Raw genomic sequence first — 22,057 nt, 5'->3', positions numbered from 1 at the left:
ATAAATCATCAAACCCCAATTTTATTGCCCTTTGGTTTCGAAGGACAGCTTTGCTACATGAATATTAAAGTTTGCTAGTGTGGCAATACTGGCAAAGCATGTGTAGACCGGCCCTTAATGGCTAATCTGGAGCAAAATCATTAATTTGGGAAGACAGTTCCTTTCCAAAAGACAAGTGTCTCCCTCTTGTCTGGTTCCTGACACCCTGCAGTGTAAGTAGGTCAGCAAACTGTGTTTGCACCGTGGTGACGTGAGAGCAGGTAAAAGTTTTGTGTTGCAAAGCATCAAACCCAAAGCATCTGTCTCTTGTTTCCCAGATTTTCTGATGGCTGTTCACTGTAAATATCAACAACCTGCTTGTGGTGGATGTGGTCTGGAGCATTCTGGTAGGCACAGTCTTTGCAGACAGGTGTTTTCTTTATTTGTTTGGGTTCCAATATACCAGCACTCCAAGGATTAAAGCTTTCCAGAATTGTGCTCTGGTTCTCTGTATAGCTTATGTGACCATTGTAAATACACATCAGTTTTCTTTTCTTAGTAGTTTACAGATAAGGCAGAGATTTCAAAGATGAAAATATTCCCACACAATTATGTCTGACTCAGGAAAGAAAGTGGTGTTGGTGGTGGCCAAGTTCTGAGTTTGAATTTTCATTTTGTTTGTTGTCTTGTCTAGTTGATTATTTTAAAGCAATTTTTCATTCCCCTCCTATAAACTTTCAACTCTAAAATGTAAGAAAACCAAGTTTTCAGACACATGGATTTTTTTTTTTTAATCTGCTTCATATAAATCTTAACTGTCCCACAACAGTGCTTTCACAGGGATTGGCTGTAAGGTCAGCAGTATTGAGTGTGCTTTGATTTGTTCTGCTCTTTTAAAATAACAGTAAGTTGGAAGTTCCATCCTAATTTTAATAAGAGCTGTGGACAGTCTTATTTTCCTGTTTTGCTTTTTGGTTGTGGTTTTTTTTTTTTTTTTATTATTTGAATCTGTTTTATGTCATTAGATATAAATTGTTGTTCCTAGCAGAATCAATATCAGTTCTTGGGCCTGTGTTTTCATTTTGAGGATTCACCTTGCTTATACTGCTTACCTCCACAGAAGAGGTACTGGAGTTTTAATCCTCATTCTGCCTCATGTAGAGCGTTTCAGATGACTCATTAGGATTGTATTCCTTAAGTGATGTGGAACAGCAGATTCTAAATTTGTCACACAGACAACATCAAAACACAACATCAACCCATTTGTTCTTATGCCACTGGCTCAAGGTGTTGTGTGTGCCAGCAGTTTTCCTGACGAGGCACAGGATGTTGGGGTGGATGCTGAGCATTTATGGAACAGTTTAATGTTACTGGAAGCACTTGCAACTTACAATCATGGTCTTAATTAAAAAATGGAAATTATTGTTTTAAAACGTGTATGGAGTCAAGTTGCTCAAAATTAAATTACTTGAGAAAACAGGATGAAGAAATTGCCTTGTTTCATTTCCTCCAGCTCTGTCTTGCCTGCGCTCTGCTCCCAGCTCATGGGGGTTTTGGTTGGCTGGGAGGGTTATTTCCTTCTAGATCTCGATGTTCTGGTCTTCCATCTGAATTAAGGAAGACTGAGGCAGCCTTTTCAGCTGTGGTTTGGCAGCTTGGAGTGCTTTTAAAGTAATTAGAAATGTTGTCCTCAGTAGGGAGCTGTCACATGCCTGCGTTAGGAGCAGCTGTGCTGCAGCTGGCCCATCTCTGCACCTTGGGCTGCTGGTTGCCACTTCCAGCTCTCAGCCACACAAATCACAGGCTGAATAAATCACCCTGAGGAGGAGCATGGCAGCAAGAAGGCATCCTCCTTCTGGGATGCTGACAGACTGGAAAGCCTCTGCTTAAGCATAGCTGCTAACTTACTTTCTAAAGTGAAATTTGATAGTAGGCAAGGGTTAAGTATTTCTCCATGTGCTGCCCATTGTTTTCTGAGCTGGGAACAAATTTGTTTGGAAACTTTCTCGTTCTGTCTCTGGTGTTGTGACAGGGATGCCCAGGCCTCAATTTGCAGGCGAGGTGTGGGTGCAGGTCACAGCTGGTGATGGGTGATGCAAGAGGAGATGTGGCTCCTTGCCCTCTGCTTGCACACCTCCTACTTTTCTCTCCTTCTTCAGCTTTCTTTCCATTTGGACTCATGATTTTTTTTTTTCTTACACTTTTCCAGCCCCAAACCTCGTTGTAACATGTCCTTGCATCATATTTTTCCTCCCCTCTTCCCAACAGGCAGTTGCTGTCCTGCAGTTTTGATGTGAGTTACAAGGAGTATCTCCAGCTGCCTTTGGGAATTGCTCTCTTGGCATAGCTCAGAAGTACTTGTACTGAAATAAATAACCTTATATTTTATTAACCAACAAATTAAAATCATGTGACAGATGCATCACTATTGCTTCCCATGACAGATGATAGGAATAAAAGTTAATCTGAACTGGGAAGCATTTGCATAAGGTGAATGTTTGCCTAGATACAAGTGTCTGTAACTTTGAAGTAATTTGATTTGTTCTCAAGGTTATTTTTCTGCGTTGGCTTCGTGTTTTGGCTTTGCATTAGGGCCTAGGTCATTTCTTTAAAGCTCACAAACTGTTGATGCCTGAAAAAGTACGCAGTAATTAGAACATCTACCCTGATAAGACCCAAAAACTCTGAACAACACTTTCTTGTTACCAGGAGGCGTCAGTGTAAAGTCCACGCAATGAGGTGATTTAGCTTGGGTGTGTACAGGTGATGCTAAGATGAAAGTTAGTGATAAATAGCACAAGGCCTTTGCCTAATCTCCCCATTAGTGCTGGCATCTACATGCTTATTATATGCCTTGGACTTGTTTCAAGCCCCTCAATGTGCTGGGCACCCCAGGTTCTGTGTAGATACTGCTGTGTATTGGATCATAACAGCTGCTTACAGGTACCTGACTCATGTGGGATCCAGGCGTCACCCAGCTGTCTTTTCTGCTGAAGGAAGCCAGACACTGTGAAACTTGATACATTTTATGTTACATTAAAAGTAAACACAGTTTCATCCTAGGAATCAGAAGTGCCTTTTGTTACAAACCAAGAATCCCCGAAATCAGGTGTAAATGGAGGTAGTTTGGATAGATTTGAAAATGTGTGTAAAGAAGCCTTTGCTCTGTTAGAAGTCTGAAGGCAGGTTGCCCTGTGTGTATATGCTCTGTTTGGAGCTTGTAGACATGGAAAATGCACACTGCACATGGGCAAGGATGGCTCAGGTTGAGGTACACGTTGTATGTTCTGCTGGAAATGTACATTTGGGGCAGGAGTGTTGACAAGCTGTAAATCAGTGCCTGCTATTACAGCATGAGCTTTAATGGGAGTCACATAACTTTCCTAATCTCCTTCCAGGTGTTAGGAAATAAACAATTTCCTAACCCACGCCACACTGTTGTTGTTATTTGTATTGTAACCTGTGCCAGGGGGAAGCAGCTCCAGCCCTGGTGCATGGGCACCGCTATCTCCGGGTGCTCTGCAGAGTAGAAAAGGAACGTGAAGGCAGGACCGCAAGGATGATGAACTAAAGGGCTAAAATTACTGCCCTTATTCACACTTAAAAATAGCTCCTTACAGACTAAGGTTTTATTTGATGTGAGTTACAGCTCAATTTGTGAGAAACTTAATTTATTCCGATGTGAGTAAGTGAGGCAGAATCTGCCCTTAGCTAAGACCTATTTATGTATTTGCTTAGCATGAGTGTGGATAGCAGGAGGCTGGACACTTTCAGCTTAGCAAAGCCACAGCTTTTCACATTAAGAAACTGATTCTATCTAAGGATATATTCAAATGAATGTTAAAAAGTTGTAAAAGCTTTTATTTTAGTCTGCTGTGGTATAGATGTAGGTCACTATATATACACAGAAGTGGGGAAACAAACTTTCTTGTCTTTATATAATGTATTCTTCAGTGACCAAAATGTGGAAAAATATGTTAAAAACTGGTCTTTTATTAGCTCTTGAGTCTGTTTGCACCAAACTGGTGGATGCTGCTCCCTTTTGAACACTAAAGGTTGTCTCTCCTGGAAGAAGTGTTTGCAGTGACAGCTGGTGGAAAGCAAAGTGTCTGCTGTGCTATTATTACTTCCTCACCTTTTCCCCTAGCCTCCACCGTTCTATTCACAGGCACATCACAGTGCTCCTGGTATGTTTAAAGAAATGGCTTGTAAGTGAAGTGTCCACTGATGTAGATGAATATTTAAAGCTCTGCTGAGCAGCACATGGGCTGTTCCTTGCAACTCTGAGTGCATGGCTTGGTTACAGCCAGGCACAGCATTAGGCTGATAACATCATAAACTACACAAAATGGTAATGCAATCCAAATGTTTGTGCTGCCAGTGAATATTCTGATCACATCTGCTAACTCTAACTATTTCTTCCTTGGTAAAAAAAGTTTTGGTTTTGTTTTGCTTTGGGTTTTTTCCCACCTTTATCAAAGCAAATTCTCGTGTTTTATCTGTCAGTAAAGCTGCTGTTTTGTTGGAAGTCTGAGTGAAGTTTCTGAATGCTTGTGATGAATGAGCTGGGATAAAACATACTTTGGCTCTTTGATGGCCTGGGTAGTTTGCAAGGCTGACAGATTTGTTCAGTTTGAAAAAGTGATGAGCAGTATCAGAGGCCATACCTATGTGGTAATTCGAGGGACAGTTTTTCCATCACATTGCAAGGTTTTAACATCTCTGTTGTGGCCCAAGACATCCATATTCTGAGATCTCAGATTCTTCAGAAACTGACAGCAACCAGTGCCCAGGTTTTGAACTTTGCTCTTTTCCTTTTCTCTTCTCTTAGAACAAAATTGAATTACAATCCTCCAAAGGATGATGGCTCAACGTACAAGATTGAACTCGAAGGGATATCTGTTGATATCATGAAAGAGATATTAGACTACATCTTCAGTGGGCAGGTATGGTATTAAAACCCCCTAAACCTCACTTGGACTATTTGCCAAAATAACTGGAGTTTTAACACTGCTATCCTGAAAGAAGTTTAAAGCTTTGTGGTAAAACTTCTGCAGAGTGGGACTGTGCATATGAAGTAGAGGCAGCAGGCTCTGCAGGAGTTGTCTCCTCTTCTTGTGTAGCAGGGGAGGACTTTAAAATTTAGAGTCAATGTCAAATCCTTGTATTAAAATTGGTGGCTACCTTCAGTAATCTGCTTTAAAACAGGCAGTGTTTGTCAGCTGTGACAGAGGACTGCTTTGGTAGCCACAGAGATGGAGACCCCATCACTGAGGGTTACAGTACACCAGGCACCCTCCCTCCCTGCCCCTTGTTCCCACCTCTGTGGCCTCTTGTCACATCTGCCTGCCAGGAGCCTTAGCAGGAATTAAAGTTGGTATGTCCAGTTTATTTGTAACCACACTGAGATTGCTGAACAAGGTTAGCTTTCAGCAGAAAAAAAAAGGCAGATTTGTCTTGAAATTCATTCCTCATGTGTGTTTAAAAGAATGTATTTATTTATTACAGCAAAACTCATTTTAGGTTCCCGGATGAGATGAGCAATTTCATGGTTGGTTACTTCAGGAACTTATCAAAATTTCTGCTCCACACCTTCTGTCAAGCAAATGCCTTTCCAACCCTGTGTTAATTAATTAATGGTTAGCAGTCATATCAGTTTCTCCTGATTCTTACACTGGCATTAATACTCCATTTTTCAGCCACTGAAAATGAGTGTAATGAATGCGGGCATGTCATGGAACAAATGAGTGATAGTAGCTATAACTTCTAAATTAATTCTTGCAGATCAGGCTAAATGAAGAAACTATCCAAGATGTGGTACAGGCAGCTGATCTCCTGCTGCTTACAGACTTAAAAACTCTCTGCTGTGAGTTTTTAGAAGGTTGCATAGCTGCTGAGAACTGTATTGGTATTCGGGACTTTGCACTGCACTATTGTTTGCATCATGTTCACTACCTTGCCTCAGAGTATCTGGAAACTCACTTTCGAGATGTCAGCAGCACAGAGGAATTCTTGGAACTGACTCCTCAAAAACTGAAAGAAGTGCTGTCGATGGAAAAGCTCAATGTTGGAAACGAAAGATACGTCTTTGAAGCGGTGATTAGGTGGATTTCTCATGATTCAGAATCCAGAAAGGTCAGGACATCCAAATGTTTATATTTTGAGCATGTCACAAATTGGAGTGTTCATTCTAATCAGCGGGAACTTGAAAAAGATCTGTTTCTTTCAGGACTAATCTTACAGAATTTATTGAATTTTGCCTGAAATGCAGACCACAGCATTGCAGTAAAAGAGTGAAAGCTGTGTGGATGATATATTATCTGCTGCCTTCATTATTTAATAGGCATTAAGAAAAAAAGGCACCATTTTGACATTTGATGATATAATCTTGTTTCGATGATGAGAAAGCAAGTAGCATGTTTACAGAGAAACTTCGAGGACTTGATGCATTTCCTTACTAACACTCTCTTGTTTAGTTTATTACTCACCAGTATAAAAACTCTCAAGTATTTGCTAAGCACAGAAGCATCTGCATGTCCGGGTGCCTCCGCGCTGGGGGTGACTTTGTGTCTGTGCCTGTCCCCAGGTCCACATGAAGGATGTGATGTCGGCAGTGTGGGTGTCGGGGCTGGACGCGGCGTACCTGCGCGAGCAGATGATGAGCGAGCCGCTGGTGCGCGAGATCGTCAAGGAGTGCAACAACATCCCCCTGACCCCCCCGCAGCAGGGAGAGGCCATGCTGGCCTCCTTCAAGCCCCGGGGCTACTCCGAGTGCATCGTGACTGTTGGGGGGGAAGAGAGAGTGTAAGTGTGCACTGGTGTGACAGCTGGTCCCAGTGCCAGCGCTCACCGCTCTGAAAACACAGATGTGTGCACCCATTGCTTGTTACTCTGTCATTTGGGTTTGTTTTAGGTTGGTCAGACACACCTGAAATACCTTTGGGGGTGATTCAGCAATAAATAGTTATTTTGTTTCTGACATTCAACATGTATTAAACTTTGAGTAGGGTTGTTTGTTCAGTAAGTGTTGGTTAGATTTTTTTAAACTGAATAGACTTAAAAACAGAATCCTTTCTGATGATCTGAAAAGCCTGTCTAACATAACTTAGGGGTAATGAACATGTGCTTTAAACTGTTTTGTTTATAATAGATGTGGTTCCAAAAAAAAAATTAGTCATTATTGGTGCATCTGAGATAAGGTGAAAATTCCTGTTCCACACAATAATCCCTTCCTTCTCTAGAGTACCCCCTGCAGCAGAAGGGAGGGTTCAGTCCTGTTTAAATAAATTTAGCATTTAGATGTTAGCTTTTTATAGAAGCGTAGTAAACCACTCAGATAACATTTTGCATGTCAGTTTGTGAATCATTTTACTCAGACATTACTAATACTGTCTATCAGCTCTTCTCAGCTCACTCAAAGTTCATAAAAAAAGTTACAGGCAGATACAGTAGGAATGAAGTGAATCAGCTTTTTTTGTCTCCAAGTCTGTACAATACAAACTCAATTTACATGTTTGGTTTGGGGATCTTCTCCTTACCAGGGAAATGCCACGTGATGAATATACAGGAAAACAAGAACAAGCCAGCTTTGGACACGAGCTGTTAACAGTGAACTCGTAAAACTCTGTCTTTGTCTTTCTGTTTCTGTTTGTTCCCTCCCCACCCTGTGTTCAGATCACGGAAACCAACCTCAGTGATGCGGTGTATGTGTCCTCTTTATGATCCCAATAGACAGCTCTGGATTGAACTTGCTCCTATGAGTATTCCAAGGATCAATCATGGAGTATTGTCAGCAGGTAAAGGGGAACTTCATCTTTTTAAAGTCCATGTTATCAAAACTTACCAGTGCCTCAAAATCTGACATACAGCTTATAATAATATATTTTCTTCAAGACTGACTGCACTGGGGTTATTTCTTGCTTCCCCTTTGTCTGCCCAAAACTGTACTTGATTCTGTGAAAATCCCTGTCATCTAAGTGTCTTAAAATCACTATTCCTGCAACATTTTGTGGGAATCTGCTACATCTGTCTCTCCAGGAGTATTTAATGTTTTAAGTAAATTGTAGTTGCTGCATCACTGAATTTGTTGAAGGGTATCTGCAGGGGCAGACTTGAGTCAGATGTAAGTATGTGCTTTACCTTCTCCAGTCCAGTCTGACCTGTGACTGGTCTGGATCTCTTGGTGAATTTCAGAATACAGCTCACCAGTCATGTTGTTTTGCTCAGTGTGCAGGTGTGAGTCCTCTTCTTGAGAGTCCTTTTCTTAAGATCATGTTACGTTTTGTTTTACAGAAGGATTTTTATTTGTGCTTGGTGGTCAGGATGAAAACAAGGGAACGCTAAGCTCTGGAGAGAAATATGATCCAGACACCAATTCATGGAGTTCCTTACCACCAATGCATGAGGCAAGATCTCTATCTAACTGTTGGGATTTAAGTTTTTACTTTGGCAAAATGTTCCTTTTCTTCTGCAAAATTTTATTCTGAATCTCCAGTCGCTTGCATCTTACACATTCAAAATCATGCTGCAGACTGACTTCTGTTTATATCCTGTTGTTCTTGTGGTCTGATGCTGACTGCTGGATCTGGAAAATCTAAACAATTGGTGAAGAGCTTACTATAAGATGAACTACAAAATTTCAGGAATTTCATAATGAATCAGTCCTATAGTATACTTAATGTTCTGCGTGTACTGGCCTTCTAAAACAAGAGACCTCTGAGATGGACAAAGGGATCGGACTGTGCAGAAAAGATGGACAGAGGACTGGCCAACATACAGAACTTGGCTTGCACAGACATATTTAGGTTTGGTTTGAGTTAATGCTTCCTTCTTCATAATTACATTCCATCAAAAAGTAACAGTTTGTTATTTGTAAACATATATCCTCAATACACCTGTGTTTTTATCTTTGTAAATCAGCACAGGGTGTTTATTAAGAAGTTGTTTACCACAGGTTTTTCCTCTTTGCAATCTCTGGTTGACAAAGGCATGTAGATTTGACCACAATTTTAGTTATGATGCATTAAATTTCCTGCTTGTGATATGTTTGCTGTGAGACTGAGGGGTAGCTGGGCTCATACATACAAAATAGAAGAGCTGCCTTTGCACAGAGAATGAGTTCAGGCTTTGCTAGTAGAGAGACCTGAAAGCAACAGCTGCATTGTAGAGACCACCACTATGGGAACTGCAATATGGCCAAGCTCTCTTCCTAGATTTCTCTGTGGTCTCTTTGGCTTCTGCTACTCTGCTTTTTTTTTTCTCCTTTTGGTACCCTTTGTTTTGTTTAGTCGATTAAATTAATAATTTTATGCTTATGAAGTTTAGGACTTCACCATTTAAAAATAAAAAAACAAAACAAAAGCCAGGCATAATACCAATAGCACTTTGCAGACAGTTAGTCTGAAAAATAAGATTGTGTTCATTTATTCCCAATGGCAGTTACATTTTAAAATGTTGACTTTATTGATGTTCCTTAGGCACGACATAATTTTGGTGTGGTAGAGATTGATGGGATTCTGTATATTCTGGGAGGTGAGGATGGTGAAAGGGAGCTGATCTCTATGGAGAGCTATGATATTTACAGCCGGACCTGGACCAAGCAGCCAGACTTGACCATGGTTAGAAAGGTAAAAACTACATCTTATATTATTGTGTTGCTTCTTGTTAAATAGTCAATGCAGATATATGTATGTGTGTGTGTATGTATATATGTATAAAAATATGTATTTTAATCTTTTGCTTCAAGTAGTAGCAAAAAGTCTCAAAATGAAATGAGAGTGAGCAGCTTCTTCTCTTTTTATACTCCAAAACAAAACTGTGCCTGAGCATTTTTATGCCTCACATTGTTTGCCATGGGGTATAGATAATCCAAATGCCTCTGTGTGTGTATAGACAGCTTTGAGCTCTCAATACTGTGCATTTGTGTGTCATTTCAGATATATTTTTCTCTTTTTTTTTCCCATAAGATTGGCTGCTATGCAGCTATGAAGAAGAAAATCTATGCAATGGGTGGAGGCTCCTATGGAAAACTCTTTGAATCTGTGGAGTGTTACGACCCCAGGACTCAGCAGTGGACAGCAATCTGTCCTCTCAAAGAGAGGAGGTGAGGGAAAATGGAAGTGGGGGGACTAGGTTGCTTTTCCAGCTCTCTGATGGGAGGAAAGTGTCCTTTTTCTGATGAATCTGAGAAGATGGCCTATGAATCTCAAAAGGTCTTTTTGAGTTGTGGTGGCCTGTAGTTAACATGTGGCTGAGTAAAGACAAGAATCCAAGCAATAAATCCAAATTTTGTAGAAACATAGCCCTGATGTTACAAGCACTAGTTCCCTGATGCAAAGTGAAAGCAAGAAATTATAGTATAGTTCAATTGGAACTTCACAGTATTTTTAGAGAGAGATATTTTTACTGTTTTTTTTTTTTTTTTTGTGATCTGAATTAGGTGCTTACAATTAATATCCATGACTCATCTTGTTGGATATTTAAGGCATCTGTGTGTATAAATAAATAAAAGCGTAAAAGACGAAGAAAGTTCAGAGGAGTATGCAAAAGGGTTTTGATACGTGGCATTAATATTTTTTTCCTTGTTTGGATTTTCAGATTTGGGGCAGTGGCCTGTGGAGTTGCCTCTGAGCTTTATGTATTTGGTGGGGTCAGGAGTCGTGACGACAGCCAAGCCAGTGAGATGGTGACGTGCAAATCAGAATTTTATCATGATGAGTTTAAAAGGTAACTGCTGCAGCTCTAAACACAGAGAATAACTTGCCATCCAGTCATCTGCCTGCTGCCTCACCCCTTGTTCCTGCACTCTGATTCACATGAGGTCTGTGCCATGTGTCTGTGGCTCATTTCACACCCAGCTTGGCTGTTACTGAAGGCCCATCCACTCCACTTTTCCCTCTAACAAGCCCTGGAGCCACCAGGTCCTGAGAGCCCCTGGACGGGAGAAGCACCTTGGTCACACAGGGAGTTTGTGGCTCTTCCCCTGCACTCTGCAATGCCCCATGTGCAGGGTACTGCTACCCCCACCCCTCCTCATGCCCACAGCTCCCTCCTGAGTGCTCATTACAGGTCTTTTCCAACCTAAATGATGCCATGGTTCTGTGGAGGAATGTGTGTACGTACAGGGATATTTCTTCATGACCCACCAACCCTATCTCCAAAGATTTGCAGCTTAGAGAATTCCTAAACTAGAGATAAGAAATTTGATGCATTTTGTTCCAAGCATTTAGAGCTGATGGCACCCATGTAGGCTTTTGCCATAGGAAGGACACTAGGGATGCTATACATCCCACCTCCCCACACTGCATGGCTCATCTCCTTCTGTTTCTTTTGAATTTGCATCCAATTACTTCATTTCTTATCTCTTGGTTCTGGTAGTGGAATCCACCTTACTATATGTGGTAACCATTCAAAATGTTACCTTACATTGAATTTTTTGTTTAGTCACCTTGTTCTCCAGTCATAACTGGCAAGCTTGGTTCCTCCAGTGACTTTTGTCTTGCATATAATGGTAAATTGAATTATTCTTCTTTCATAAATTAAATTTTAAAAAGACTTTGTGGTCAGATGTTTCAAGGCTTGTTGACAAGTGAAGGAGATTAGCATGTCTTTATTAGAAGATCAAGACTGATTTATGACAGTGACCTGTATAAAAGGACACAAAAATAGAACAGTAGATGTAAATTCATTATATAATTTTCTTGCAAGATATGGCTGTAAAGAGACTTTAATTTCTGTATGAAGAGGTCTTCTCTGTTGTTCAAAGTGATGTCTAAACTAGCTATAATCAAATGAAGCTGAAGAAAAACATCCTTTAAATTGGTTAAAAGAAGCAGACAGATCAGAGGGGCTGCTGCTGCTCCCTTAGTGTTTGCTAGCCTTCTGGAGCCTGGGGAAATGGCAGAAATTTATTAATGTTTTGCAAGAGGTCTTTGAAAGGGAAAGAACTGTGGAAAGAAGTGCTCCCCTCTCTCCTACTTGCTATTTTCAGCTGATTTGCTTGAAATATTTCCAGCCTGATTCTGTTCTTCAGAAGGTTCTAGCTCATGGTTCCTCAGCAGTGGCTGCAGACCTGTTTCACAGGTTGATGCAGGTTGAGTTTCCATGCAGTGAGTGGAGTCTGGGGAGCTGGGAGGGCCCAGCCTGGGTGCTGCCATGGTGCCACCTGCTGACTGTGCCATGGCTTTGTGTCCTTGCTTGGTGGCATCCCCAAGCCTTGCAGGATCCCGGTGCAGCAGTGATAAAGCTGCAGCTGCCCCACTGCTCTGAGTGCTGGCTGTGTGGTGTGTGGCTGTGCTGGCACAGGGCAGGGCAGGCAGCAGAGCTGACTGGTGGAGATGATGGAGGAGGCACATGGGGAGGGCAGCTGAGATACAGACTTTGCTTTTCTGCTCTGCCACTGCCCAGTCTGAGCTTGGAAATGTAACTCAGCATGAACCTGCAGGCAGGGCACAGGTTTGGGGTGTTTCTGTGGAGACTGGGGACCAGGGAAGGCTGGGATGGTGGCAGCTGCTCCCAGGGTTTAAGAGGCCCCAGCTCAGGCCAGGGGTGCTGTAGCCAGAAGAGGGTGCAGTGTCTCTGTGTTATGTTCCAGCACTCTGTTCCAGGGTCTGTCAGTTCTCCCAGGTTTCAGTATCCTCAGAGCTCTGTGTAGCAGATCAATTCTAGCAGTCTCAAACCAAAATTCACAGTGACTTTATAAAAAGTTACTTGCCAATACTGTGTAATGAGCTGTGGGCTTTTCCAGCTGTTTTTAAGTAAGCGGAGAGCTCCATTGTGTTCACTTTCTGTGTGGATGCAGAGAACTCTCTGGGCTGTGGGTTCAGCTGTGGGTGGTGCTGGTTCTGGGGTACGTGCAGCACTGCACACCTGTGTCACCTGCACAGATTTCCATGTGTGCCTCAGGCCTCACTGCCAGAGCCCAGGCTCCAGCATCCTGCCAGGCACCCAGAGCCTGAGTGTCTGAGTTACAGGTTTTACCCAGAGTGAATGTCTAAGGATGTACTCACATCAGTATATAAACATATTAATTCATGTAAGCTGCCATAATTCTGGCTTGAATTGGATTAAAGGACTGGACTTGTTTAATATGGTTTACTTTGACAGCAACTTACTCTAAAATAACTCATAGTGCAGAGTCTTTCAAAATTGTTATTCTTAACCATGACGCAGACTTTTCAAAGACTGGAGATGTGCTGAGATCTTCACATTAGCAAAAAAATAAACATTGAGACTCCTGTTAAGCTGTGCTGTATAAACAAGTAATAGAATAAATGAAGTTAGACAAAATAGTAGCATCCACATGAAATGTGAGCAGGGTAATGTAGGAAATAATTCTCATACTTGAAGTGCTGCTGTAAGTGAGATTTTTCAATTAATAAATGTTTTGTCAGGCTGTCTTTAGAGTCATGTGCATGAGTGGATTTAAGTGAACCCAAAGATAGAAGAAGCTGTATGTCAGATTGCAGGGTTTTTGCAGGAGGTAGATTTTATTTCAAAGGCTATAGATTGAGCTTTGTGTGCATTGTATCCTGTTTTTTTAAATATCGATCAAGCTAAAAACAGATTTAATGAATGTGAAAATGGAAGATGAAAATGTGAAGGTATCCTTCACTCAGTGACCCAGTGTTGGTCTACTCCATAAAAAGCAGGAAGTCTTAAATACATCAGGACCTTGATGGGTCAGACTTTCTCTCAGAGTTCATAATTTATAATTCACTTTTTGCACCCTGTAGGTGAGTGGAGAATTGCATGATGTCTGTACACACTCAGGTTTTTTTCTTTTCTATGTGAATGGTTGGAAATATTTAATACAACCCAAGCTGACTTCAGGGTTCTTTGCAAGATCTGCTGCTGTATGGCCACTGCTGCCTTTTCCTGGTGGTCTGTAACTGGGGTAGGATTTCTTCCTTCTTCTCATGATTTAAAAAAGAATTATGAAAATTTGAAGGTACTAAGGGGGATACATCAAGAGAGAATTTTCAGCAGCAGTACTTTGGTAAAATATCCTTTACAATGTTCTTTTTGCTACTGGACCATCATGGAAATAAGGAAGAGCTTTCAGCAGCATATAACTAGTGAACTAAACAGTCTTGTAACATAGTATGTGTAATTAGCAACATTCTTCCAGTCAGTGTGCAGGAATTTCATTAAAAGCAAGTGCTTATGCAAATGTAATGAGAACACTGATTGACAGCACTGTCAGATGAGAGGAATGTGGATTTTCATTCATTTCCAAGCTTCCTTTCTCAGCTGGGGTGATCCTGAGGTGACGTGTCTGGAATATGTTGGCTCTGTATCACATCTTTATTTACTTCCCACTTGGAAATAAAGCAGTTACCCCCATCCCACTCGTTATCTACAGCAGTGTGGATGGATCACTTTGTTTCTCTCACTTTAAGACTGAAAGAAATTGAGCTTCCTTCCCTTCTTATTTTAAATTGGGTGGAATCCTGTTCCAGTTTCAGAGCCATCACTTCTGCCCCTGGTTGCAGCAGGATTTGCCTCCCCCCTGCTCCTCTTGGACTGGGTTTGAGTGGAGCCAACCCAGGGAAGTTCGCAAGAGTTCTGTTCCAAGGACTGTTTTCAGATTCCTGAAGATTGTGAATTTTTGGTCATGGTGTTTTTTCCATACTGTTCAAACAGCAGGCACAACCCACATTAGCTGGAGCTTAGTCAAATTCCGATGAAACGTGACCCCTTGCCCTTCCTGTCTTTGTTCCTTCCTAGTTTTAACTGCTAAAGCTGCTGTGAGTGTTCCTGAAAAGTGCTGCCTGTTTTTTAAAGCATACACATTGAGAAAGCCTGAGGATGAATTTTCACAAGCAGCTACAGAAACTTTAATACTCTCCTTTGGTGATGCACAGTAGGAAAATGCTTGGGTCTCACCCTGTGGGTTTAGGTTTTTTATTTAAACTCCAAAACCCAGAGTATCTAGTGCAGATAAACTCCTGATTTATTTCCCTTCCTTAACCTGGTTCTATAGTTAGAACTTAAAAAATAATACTAATCCTGTCTTCCTTCTGCATTTCTCTGCTACTTACTCAGTTTTCAGAATCCTAGGTTACTTGCTGCTAAAAAGCAATGAAAATACTGTGTCCTCCTCCTACAGTAAGGGAAGGAAGCTAATGAAATATGGTGCAAGTTGTTTTGATCTGTGAGAGTTTCTAAACCAGTGCAGAGAACTTCTCCTTTTCTCTTGTTAGTCCATCTGTCCTCCTCTGTGACAGCTACAAACCATTTCCTTGCTTTGTGCAGAACGTTAATCCTTCAGTGTACAGCACAGACAAAATAATGGACAGCCAATCCTTTCATTTGCCCTTTAAAAATTGATTTCTGTCTCCAAGATAATTGATATGGAGCAGCATCTCCTTCAGGGCCAGAAGAGTGGTTTACTTCTGAATCAGGAGTTCAAATGATGCAGAATTTTCAAAGATCAGCAGTATCTGGGAGGGCATTTTCTAACTTTTTCCTTCATATTAACCTGGTATGGCCATGAAAATATATGGGATGATTTTCAAAGGTTTCTCAGACCTTTATGTTCTCTGTAAATCATTTAATAAGAAGTGTAGGAGTAGTCCCCTGAAATGCCTGGATTTGTACATGTCAGGGTCTGTGTGTGGTAACTGTGACACCATCTGCAAAGGTGCAGCAGCATTTTGTAGGAATTTGTTCAGAACCACAGAGATGATGCTAATAACTCTTGGGACCTCTTTGTAAACCAGCATCCCACGTGGATGAGGAGTACATCCCTGCCTGTTTTCCAAAGGCTTCAACAAGAAAAACTGCTTTTCACATGGTGGAAAGATCAGGCTGATGTAGTGTTGAAATGAGCCTGAGCTTACAGTGAACACAGGGGAATTGTAAGATTGCTGTAGGAGCTGGAAAGGGATTGAAAAGAGCCTGGTATGAGATTGGGAAGATCTGTGGCAATTCCAGATAAAGGATATTTCTTTTCCAAATTCCATTACCACTTTGATTTCCAGTCTTTTATCCCTTGTTTGAAGTTAAGCATTGCCAAGTGCTTCATTCTTCATAGCAGGCAAGGATTTGTTGTCCCTGATAAAGCACTGTTAAAGAAGTTGAAGAATTATATGGGGGAGACACTGCTTAATAACAAGGTTCTGCTACAGCAATTTGTTTTTTCCCTTACTAGGGATCATTAAAATTTATATGTGTTTATTTTAAAGACAAATTAAAGACTATTTTTAAGACAAAACTGCCTAAAATTTTCTCTGTAGGGAAGACTGACTGGCATTGCTGTTGTTGGCTCCCTAACATGACTGCTCTCTTCCAGAAGGTCACAACTGTGTGGCTGCAAGAAGAATTTATTAAAGGTAGATTACAGAGATGAGTGGAGCAATTCTGAAATTGAGCAACTTCAGGATACAACAGTACTAGCTGCTTTTCCTGGCTAGGAGAAACCAGGACTGTCCCAAGCTATACAATGTTCCCTTTACATAAAAAATTAATATGCAAACTCTGCTTTTGAGTCAAAGATTACAGCTGCAAAAAGACTTAGGATTATTTTTTTAAATGTGATTATTAAAAATCAAATCCTGTTTTTGAATTGTTATTTTTACAGGTGGATTTATCTAAATGACCAGAACCTATGTATCCCAACTAGCTCTTCTTTTGTGTATGGAGCTGTGCCCATCGGAGCCAGCATATACGTGATTGGAGATCTCGATACAGGTCAGAGCCAGACTAAAAACCTCTTTATGCTCATTTCCTTCCAATATTTTCAATACTTGGTACGAAGACTGGATATTTTAAAAATAAGAGGCTGGGACACTGTGCTGTCACTGTGGGTCAAGGGGATTATGCTGGTCAAACAGAAACACACAGGTTGGTTTTGGACTCTTCAGTAACAAGTTCAGTGCCATGAGCATTGGCTTGATTTGGTTGATTAGTTTGAAGACCACAAGAGGTCAAGACTAAGTGTGTGTTACTGCTTTTATCTAAGTGTAAGAAGACCTGTTAGTGCCTGAGGTTGTAACTCCTGTCTTTGCAGTGGGAAACAGGCAATTCTGCATTCTAGGGGCATCGTCCAGTGGTTCATAAGGATGTGATAGTGACTCTTGGCTCTCAATCCCAACCAAATTGATGTGTGCTATCAAACATACTCAGTTCGGAGCCACCAGCATCTGGCCACACTCTGTAAAAGAGATTTGGAAGACTTTTGTGGCCATGTGTATGTATATGAGTGTGTAGCAGGGCTTTCTCCAAAATATAAGCAAACAAAATTCCAAGTTTGATGGGTTTAGGTAGATCAGAAATGTCATAGTAGTTCCTTTTTGACGATAATTTCAACCACTCATCCAGACACTGATTTGTGTTCCTGTTCTCGTTCACGTATTTGCCTTACTAATGGTGGCAGGTGCAGTGAGTTTGAAGCATTCCATCTCTTTTTTTTGTTAATTCAGGTACAAACTATGACTATGTTAGGGAATTCAAGAGGAGCACGGGCACCTGGCAGCGCACCAAGCCGCTGTTCCCCTCGGACCTGCGCCGGACGGGCTGCGCGGCGCTGCGCATCGCTAACTGCAAACTCTTCCGGCTGCAGCTGCAGCAGGGATTGTTCCGCATCCGCGTACCTTCTCCGTGAGCCCGTGCTGCCAGGGGACCAGACTGGAAGAGTTCTGTGCAGTCCACCATAATCTAGCTCTATTTAAAGGAAAAGCTGAGAAATTACAGCTGAAAATTACACTGTATGCTGTGCTTTGGTATGGTAACTGTTTTTGTTTTAAATGCTTACAAAGCTTGAGTCTCAGTACTTGTTTCGGGAACAAATAACTTAAGTACACATTAAAGAGGAGAGAAGGGGGAAAATAAAAGGGGGAGATCAAGGAAACACCTTCAGTCGTAACCATTTGGAGTTTAAACCTTGTTATTGAAGGAGGATTTTGTGTCTGAAGCTGGTGGGAATCTGTTTCCTTTGGCGAAGCTTATTGAAAAGCAAAAACAAAAAAAAAGCTTTCAGGTGCGTTTCCCCTGCGGGGAACTGATACGAATCCATGTGCTATCTGGAACTGGATAGCTGTAATACACAGAAGCTACATGACAACCAACCTCCCTGGTGTGCTGCTGTTGGAGCATGAGGCCACAGGAGTTGTTGGTCATTGCACCTTTTATTTCTAGTCCTTTCTCAAAAGATAAGGTCTGTGCCTAAAAAATGGTGGAGGTGTGTACATACGGTTTTTCATTGATTTGCAACGGTTTCATTCTGACAAATATTTTTAATATATATAAAATGGACTAATCTGAAATGGATACACCCCAGAAAATGGATACAGTACACCACAAAGAAGTAAACAGTTTTTTCCTACGCTGTCATTCGAGTAGCCTGATGAACTGGTCTGCAGGTGGGTGGTGTGTGCTTCTGGGTGGGCTTTGGTGGCTGTTTTCCTTCAAGTGAAAAGGAAAGACATGTTTGGAACAGTTAGTGATGATTGCTGCTTTTGGTAAGAGCAAAAGGACAAACTAAATAGATTGTGTTCCTTTTTACTTCAGATTGCTTGCAAGCTAAGAATGGTTTTTAAGACTGAGGATTGTAGAAAGGTGTATTTTGTGTCTCTTAGAACAAAGGTGAAATATGACAAGGATATATTTATTTTGCAGAAAACATTGGGTTTGGACTAAGAGTTAAGAAAAATTTGTACAGTGACTTTAAATTGGGATCAAAAGTTGGTTTACTAATGGTTTCTGTGCTACAGTACAGTCTTGTTTACTGCTGCCTGACTTTGAAAGCTGGGTTTTATGGTGTGGTTATAGTGAAGAACTTAGTATCTTACGTTTTATTTCTTACTAAGCCTTGTTCACATCAGTAGTGATATTTAATTGACTTTTTATTTGTAGTCAAGATTAGCTGGTAGAACAGTTTTACCTCAATTTTTGATTTTTTTGTTGTCGTGATGGGTGGGACATAACCTGTATTTATTTAAAAGGAATAAAATGGGAGAGATGGAAAATAGAAATAATACCTCCTGCCCTTCAGAAAAAGTGACTTTGTACAACCAGTATTATAACTACATACAAGACTTTCCACTCTGCAACTCTGTGGACCTCAGACAAGCCAAACTCTGCCCTCAGTTGTGTTAGTGTAAACCTTTGTCATCTTTATTGAAATCATCTTACATACGTTGAAATATGATCCCAAACTAATTCAAAATATTGGTATTTCACTAAATAGTCCTTGAAGAGCCATTCTGAAACTTATTTCTGCTCAGTCCTTCCATAGCACTGATGTGGGGTTGGAATTACTCTGATTCCTGAGCAGAGGAGTGTGGGAGGGTGGGGAAAAGGGCAGCAGCCAATCCATTGACCTTTTTTTATTTTTATTTTTTACAATGCTGAAGTGCTGCAAAACTTGAACTATATACATCGATTTTCTGACCTATATTAGTTGGCATATTAAAAAGTTTATATATTTATGCATTGCAGTAACTTGGTGTGTGTATATATATGTCTTTAGATTTTAAATTTATATATAATGCTTTACTACAGAAATGTGAACCACTATTTCCATCCTTGACTGGCCTGTGAAATAAATCAAGTGCTGTTAGTTTATCTGTTAAACTTCCATTTTTTGAAAAATCTTACATGGATCAATTTTTTTTTCCTCAGACAAAGTGCCAAGATCCCATATTCAAAAGTGATGAATGTTCCTAAGTATCTGTTTCACTTTGAGCTCAGTTTTCTAAGTGGCTTGGAAAACTTCAGAAAATGTTATTCAGAATATTGCAGCTGCTATCTCCCAAGTCCCTGTAGCTTCCCAGTACACTTGAGGGCATTCAGCATCCAGAAAATGTAAGTGATAAATGCACATGATAAACCCAAGCAAATACTCTAGCAGTGTTTTGCAGTTCAAGTTACTGAACCAAATGTTTACACTTAGAGTAGGATTAACACTAGGCGTTCTTAGTTTGTTTTTTCTAAAAGAAAATATAAATAAAAGAGACAAATCTGCTGGTGATTGGAGCATGTTGTGAATGCACTCAGTGAGATTTGACCAAGAAGTTTAAGCCTCTGTACCTGAACCAGTCACAAACTGAATTTCTGAGCACGTTGTACTTGTATCATGTTTCATGTGGCTGGGACCAAGTCTCCAGGGATGCTCTCCAGGGGTTTTGGTGTGTGCTCAAGATTTAGGCACTCCTGAGATCTCAAAACTGGCTTCCTTGGCCTTGCCTAAGGGGATGGGACCATTCCCCTTCTGCATTGTCTGTGGGACTGATCCAGGAGCTGTTCCAGCCTCTGTGTGTGCAGGAGGGAGGGGATGTGTCTTCCTGTCTGTCTGTCTGTCTGTCCAGCTCTGATCTGTGAATGCATCCCTTGGATTGTGCAATAACCAGGTTCAATTTCCCTCAGAATTTGGAGCAAGGCTTATGGTGTGGTTATAGTGAAGAACTGTAACCACACCATAAGTGTGGTTTGAAGCCAAGGCTCCCCTTTCTGCAGGGATTGGGCCAGTGGTGGTGTAGGGGTGAAGAGGCAGAGCTCACCTCTGGCTTCTCTTTCTCTTTTCCAAGGGGTGGTTGATTTCAGAAGGGGAGGGAGGCTGTGCTGGTACCAGAGGTGCTGAGAGGAGGGAGGTCACCAGTTTGCTGAGTGTTGAACGTGCAAACAGCTCTAGATTGAACTGGGTTCACTGGTAAATGCCACCACTCAGCTGTCCCTGCTCTCCTGGCACTGTGTATCCCTGCACATGATGGCTGAACAACTCAGGAGTTTTTCTGAGTTGCAGTCCAGGGGTTTTTGGTGGTTTAGCAGCTTAGAACCTTGTTTAAGTTGTCCTTGCTTAGCACAGTGGCCTTAATTCCTCCCAGCTCATTGTTGGCACTGACATTGAGCCAGGTCCTCCACAGGTGACAGTTTGAATGTATGTCCTGGCCAGCTGTCCATGCAGGATGAGGACTGGCTGGGCCACCTTGAGCTCGAGGCACTTGGGCTGGGCCTCTGCATCCATTTTCCTTTCCCTGCTGAGGAATTGGACCAACTCCAGCTACTGAAATCAGAAAATCACCAGATACAGGTAGGAATTGTGGAAGATGGGATGAGTGGTGGCTTTTTTCTCCCCTTACTCCATCTCTTCCCACAATTCCCCCAAGAAAAGTTCCTTCCTTTTTTTCATGTGCCACAGATAATTTTGGAAAAATTTTGGAATTGTCAATTTTAGGGGAAAAGTAGGGGGAAAAAATATACTACTGTAAGCACACAGCAGTGTCCTCTGTACTTGTTTTACACTTGTAGCCTTGTGGCTGCTCTGCACAGCAGAGAGAGATTACAGAAGCAAAGGTGTAAAGTTCTGTTGCTCTCATAAAATAAATCCCTTGAGTTTCTGAGGGAGGCACATGCCTGGCCTGGCTCTGTTCCTTACCTGGCCTTGACAGATGCTCGTGTTCCTAAAGAGTCAGGGTTGGATTTCAGATCCTCTCCCTTGCTGGTTTTATAACTTGAATAAGAGGCATTCTGAAAAGTCTTCTGTTTTGCTGTACCATAGCAAGGTCTAGTTGTCCTTAAATATTTTGTCAGCTGATCCTTAAATTTTAGTTATTGTGAAAGTGCTGTGTCAACCCAGCTGCTTTTGGTCAAGTGAATTTCTGTAGCTTTGAGGGTACTTCATCTTTAAATTGAAGGCAAATTAATACAAAATTACACAAGAGGACAGAGGTGAATGTGAAACCAAAAGAAGCTTAAAATCAGCTCACTGATAGCTGTGGGCAGGCTGTGTCCCTGGTGTTTGCACAGCACGTGCCAGGCACACAGCCTGCCTTCAGGAGCACAGATCTTGATATGAAAATAAGGATTTTATCAAAGCTACTGAACCGCCTGGCTTCTGAGCTCCCCCTCCAGAGCACACCAGGCAGCTTGGGTTGCTTTGCAATACTTCTGGTGCCTGCATGACGCGGTAAATGCACAAGTACAGAAAGAGGGGTCTGGGGAGGTTTTCCCCTGTTTTAACTGCAGTTTCTCAGTTTGTTCTGTAAATGCTGTGCAGGGGCTCTGCTGCCATGCATGTGCCATGCAGAGTGGAGGATGCAATAACAAATCCAAATTGTTACAAGTGCCAAACTTTTGG

General features: G+C 41.4%; 1 protein-coding gene across 2 annotated transcripts in view; it reads left to right on the top strand.

Annotated features, from left to right (window-relative positions):
* Positions 1–20,041, top strand: part of GAN (gigaxonin) — a 28,821-nt gene extending 8,780 nt beyond the window's left edge. The window contains exons 2-11 of one of the 2 annotated variants that reach the window (XM_054296325.1): positions 4,811–4,925; positions 5,764–6,114; positions 6,566–6,783; positions 7,654–7,775; positions 8,272–8,384; positions 9,456–9,605; positions 9,945–10,081; positions 10,576–10,704; positions 16,562–16,671; positions 17,403–20,041. In XM_054296325.1, coding sequence (XP_054152300.1) covers positions 4,811–4,925; positions 5,764–6,114; positions 6,566–6,783; positions 7,654–7,775; positions 8,272–8,384; positions 9,456–9,605; positions 9,945–10,081; positions 10,576–10,704; positions 16,562–16,671; positions 17,403–17,584 — 1,627 coding nt within the window. In that variant the 3' untranslated portion in view covers positions 17,585–20,041. Of the gene's footprint in view, positions 1–4,810; positions 4,926–5,763; positions 6,115–6,565; positions 6,784–7,653; positions 7,776–8,271; positions 8,385–9,455; positions 9,606–9,944; positions 10,082–10,575; positions 10,705–16,561; positions 16,672–17,402 lie in introns of those variants that run through there. The other variant, XM_054296326.1, reaches the window with a different exon arrangement.
* The last annotated feature ends 2,016 nt before the right edge of the window (positions 20,042–22,057 follow it).

The sequence above is a fragment of the Melozone crissalis genome, unplaced genomic scaffold (genome assembly GCF_028551555.1).
Source record: "Melozone crissalis strain CALT ecotype California unplaced genomic scaffold, PUWL_Pcris_2 ptg000007l_1, whole genome shotgun sequence".
NCBI lineage: Eukaryota > Metazoa > Chordata > Aves > Passeriformes > Passerellidae > Melozone > Melozone crissalis.
Note: the sequence above shows the minus strand (reverse complement) of the source record. Positions and strands in the feature narration are given on the sequence as shown.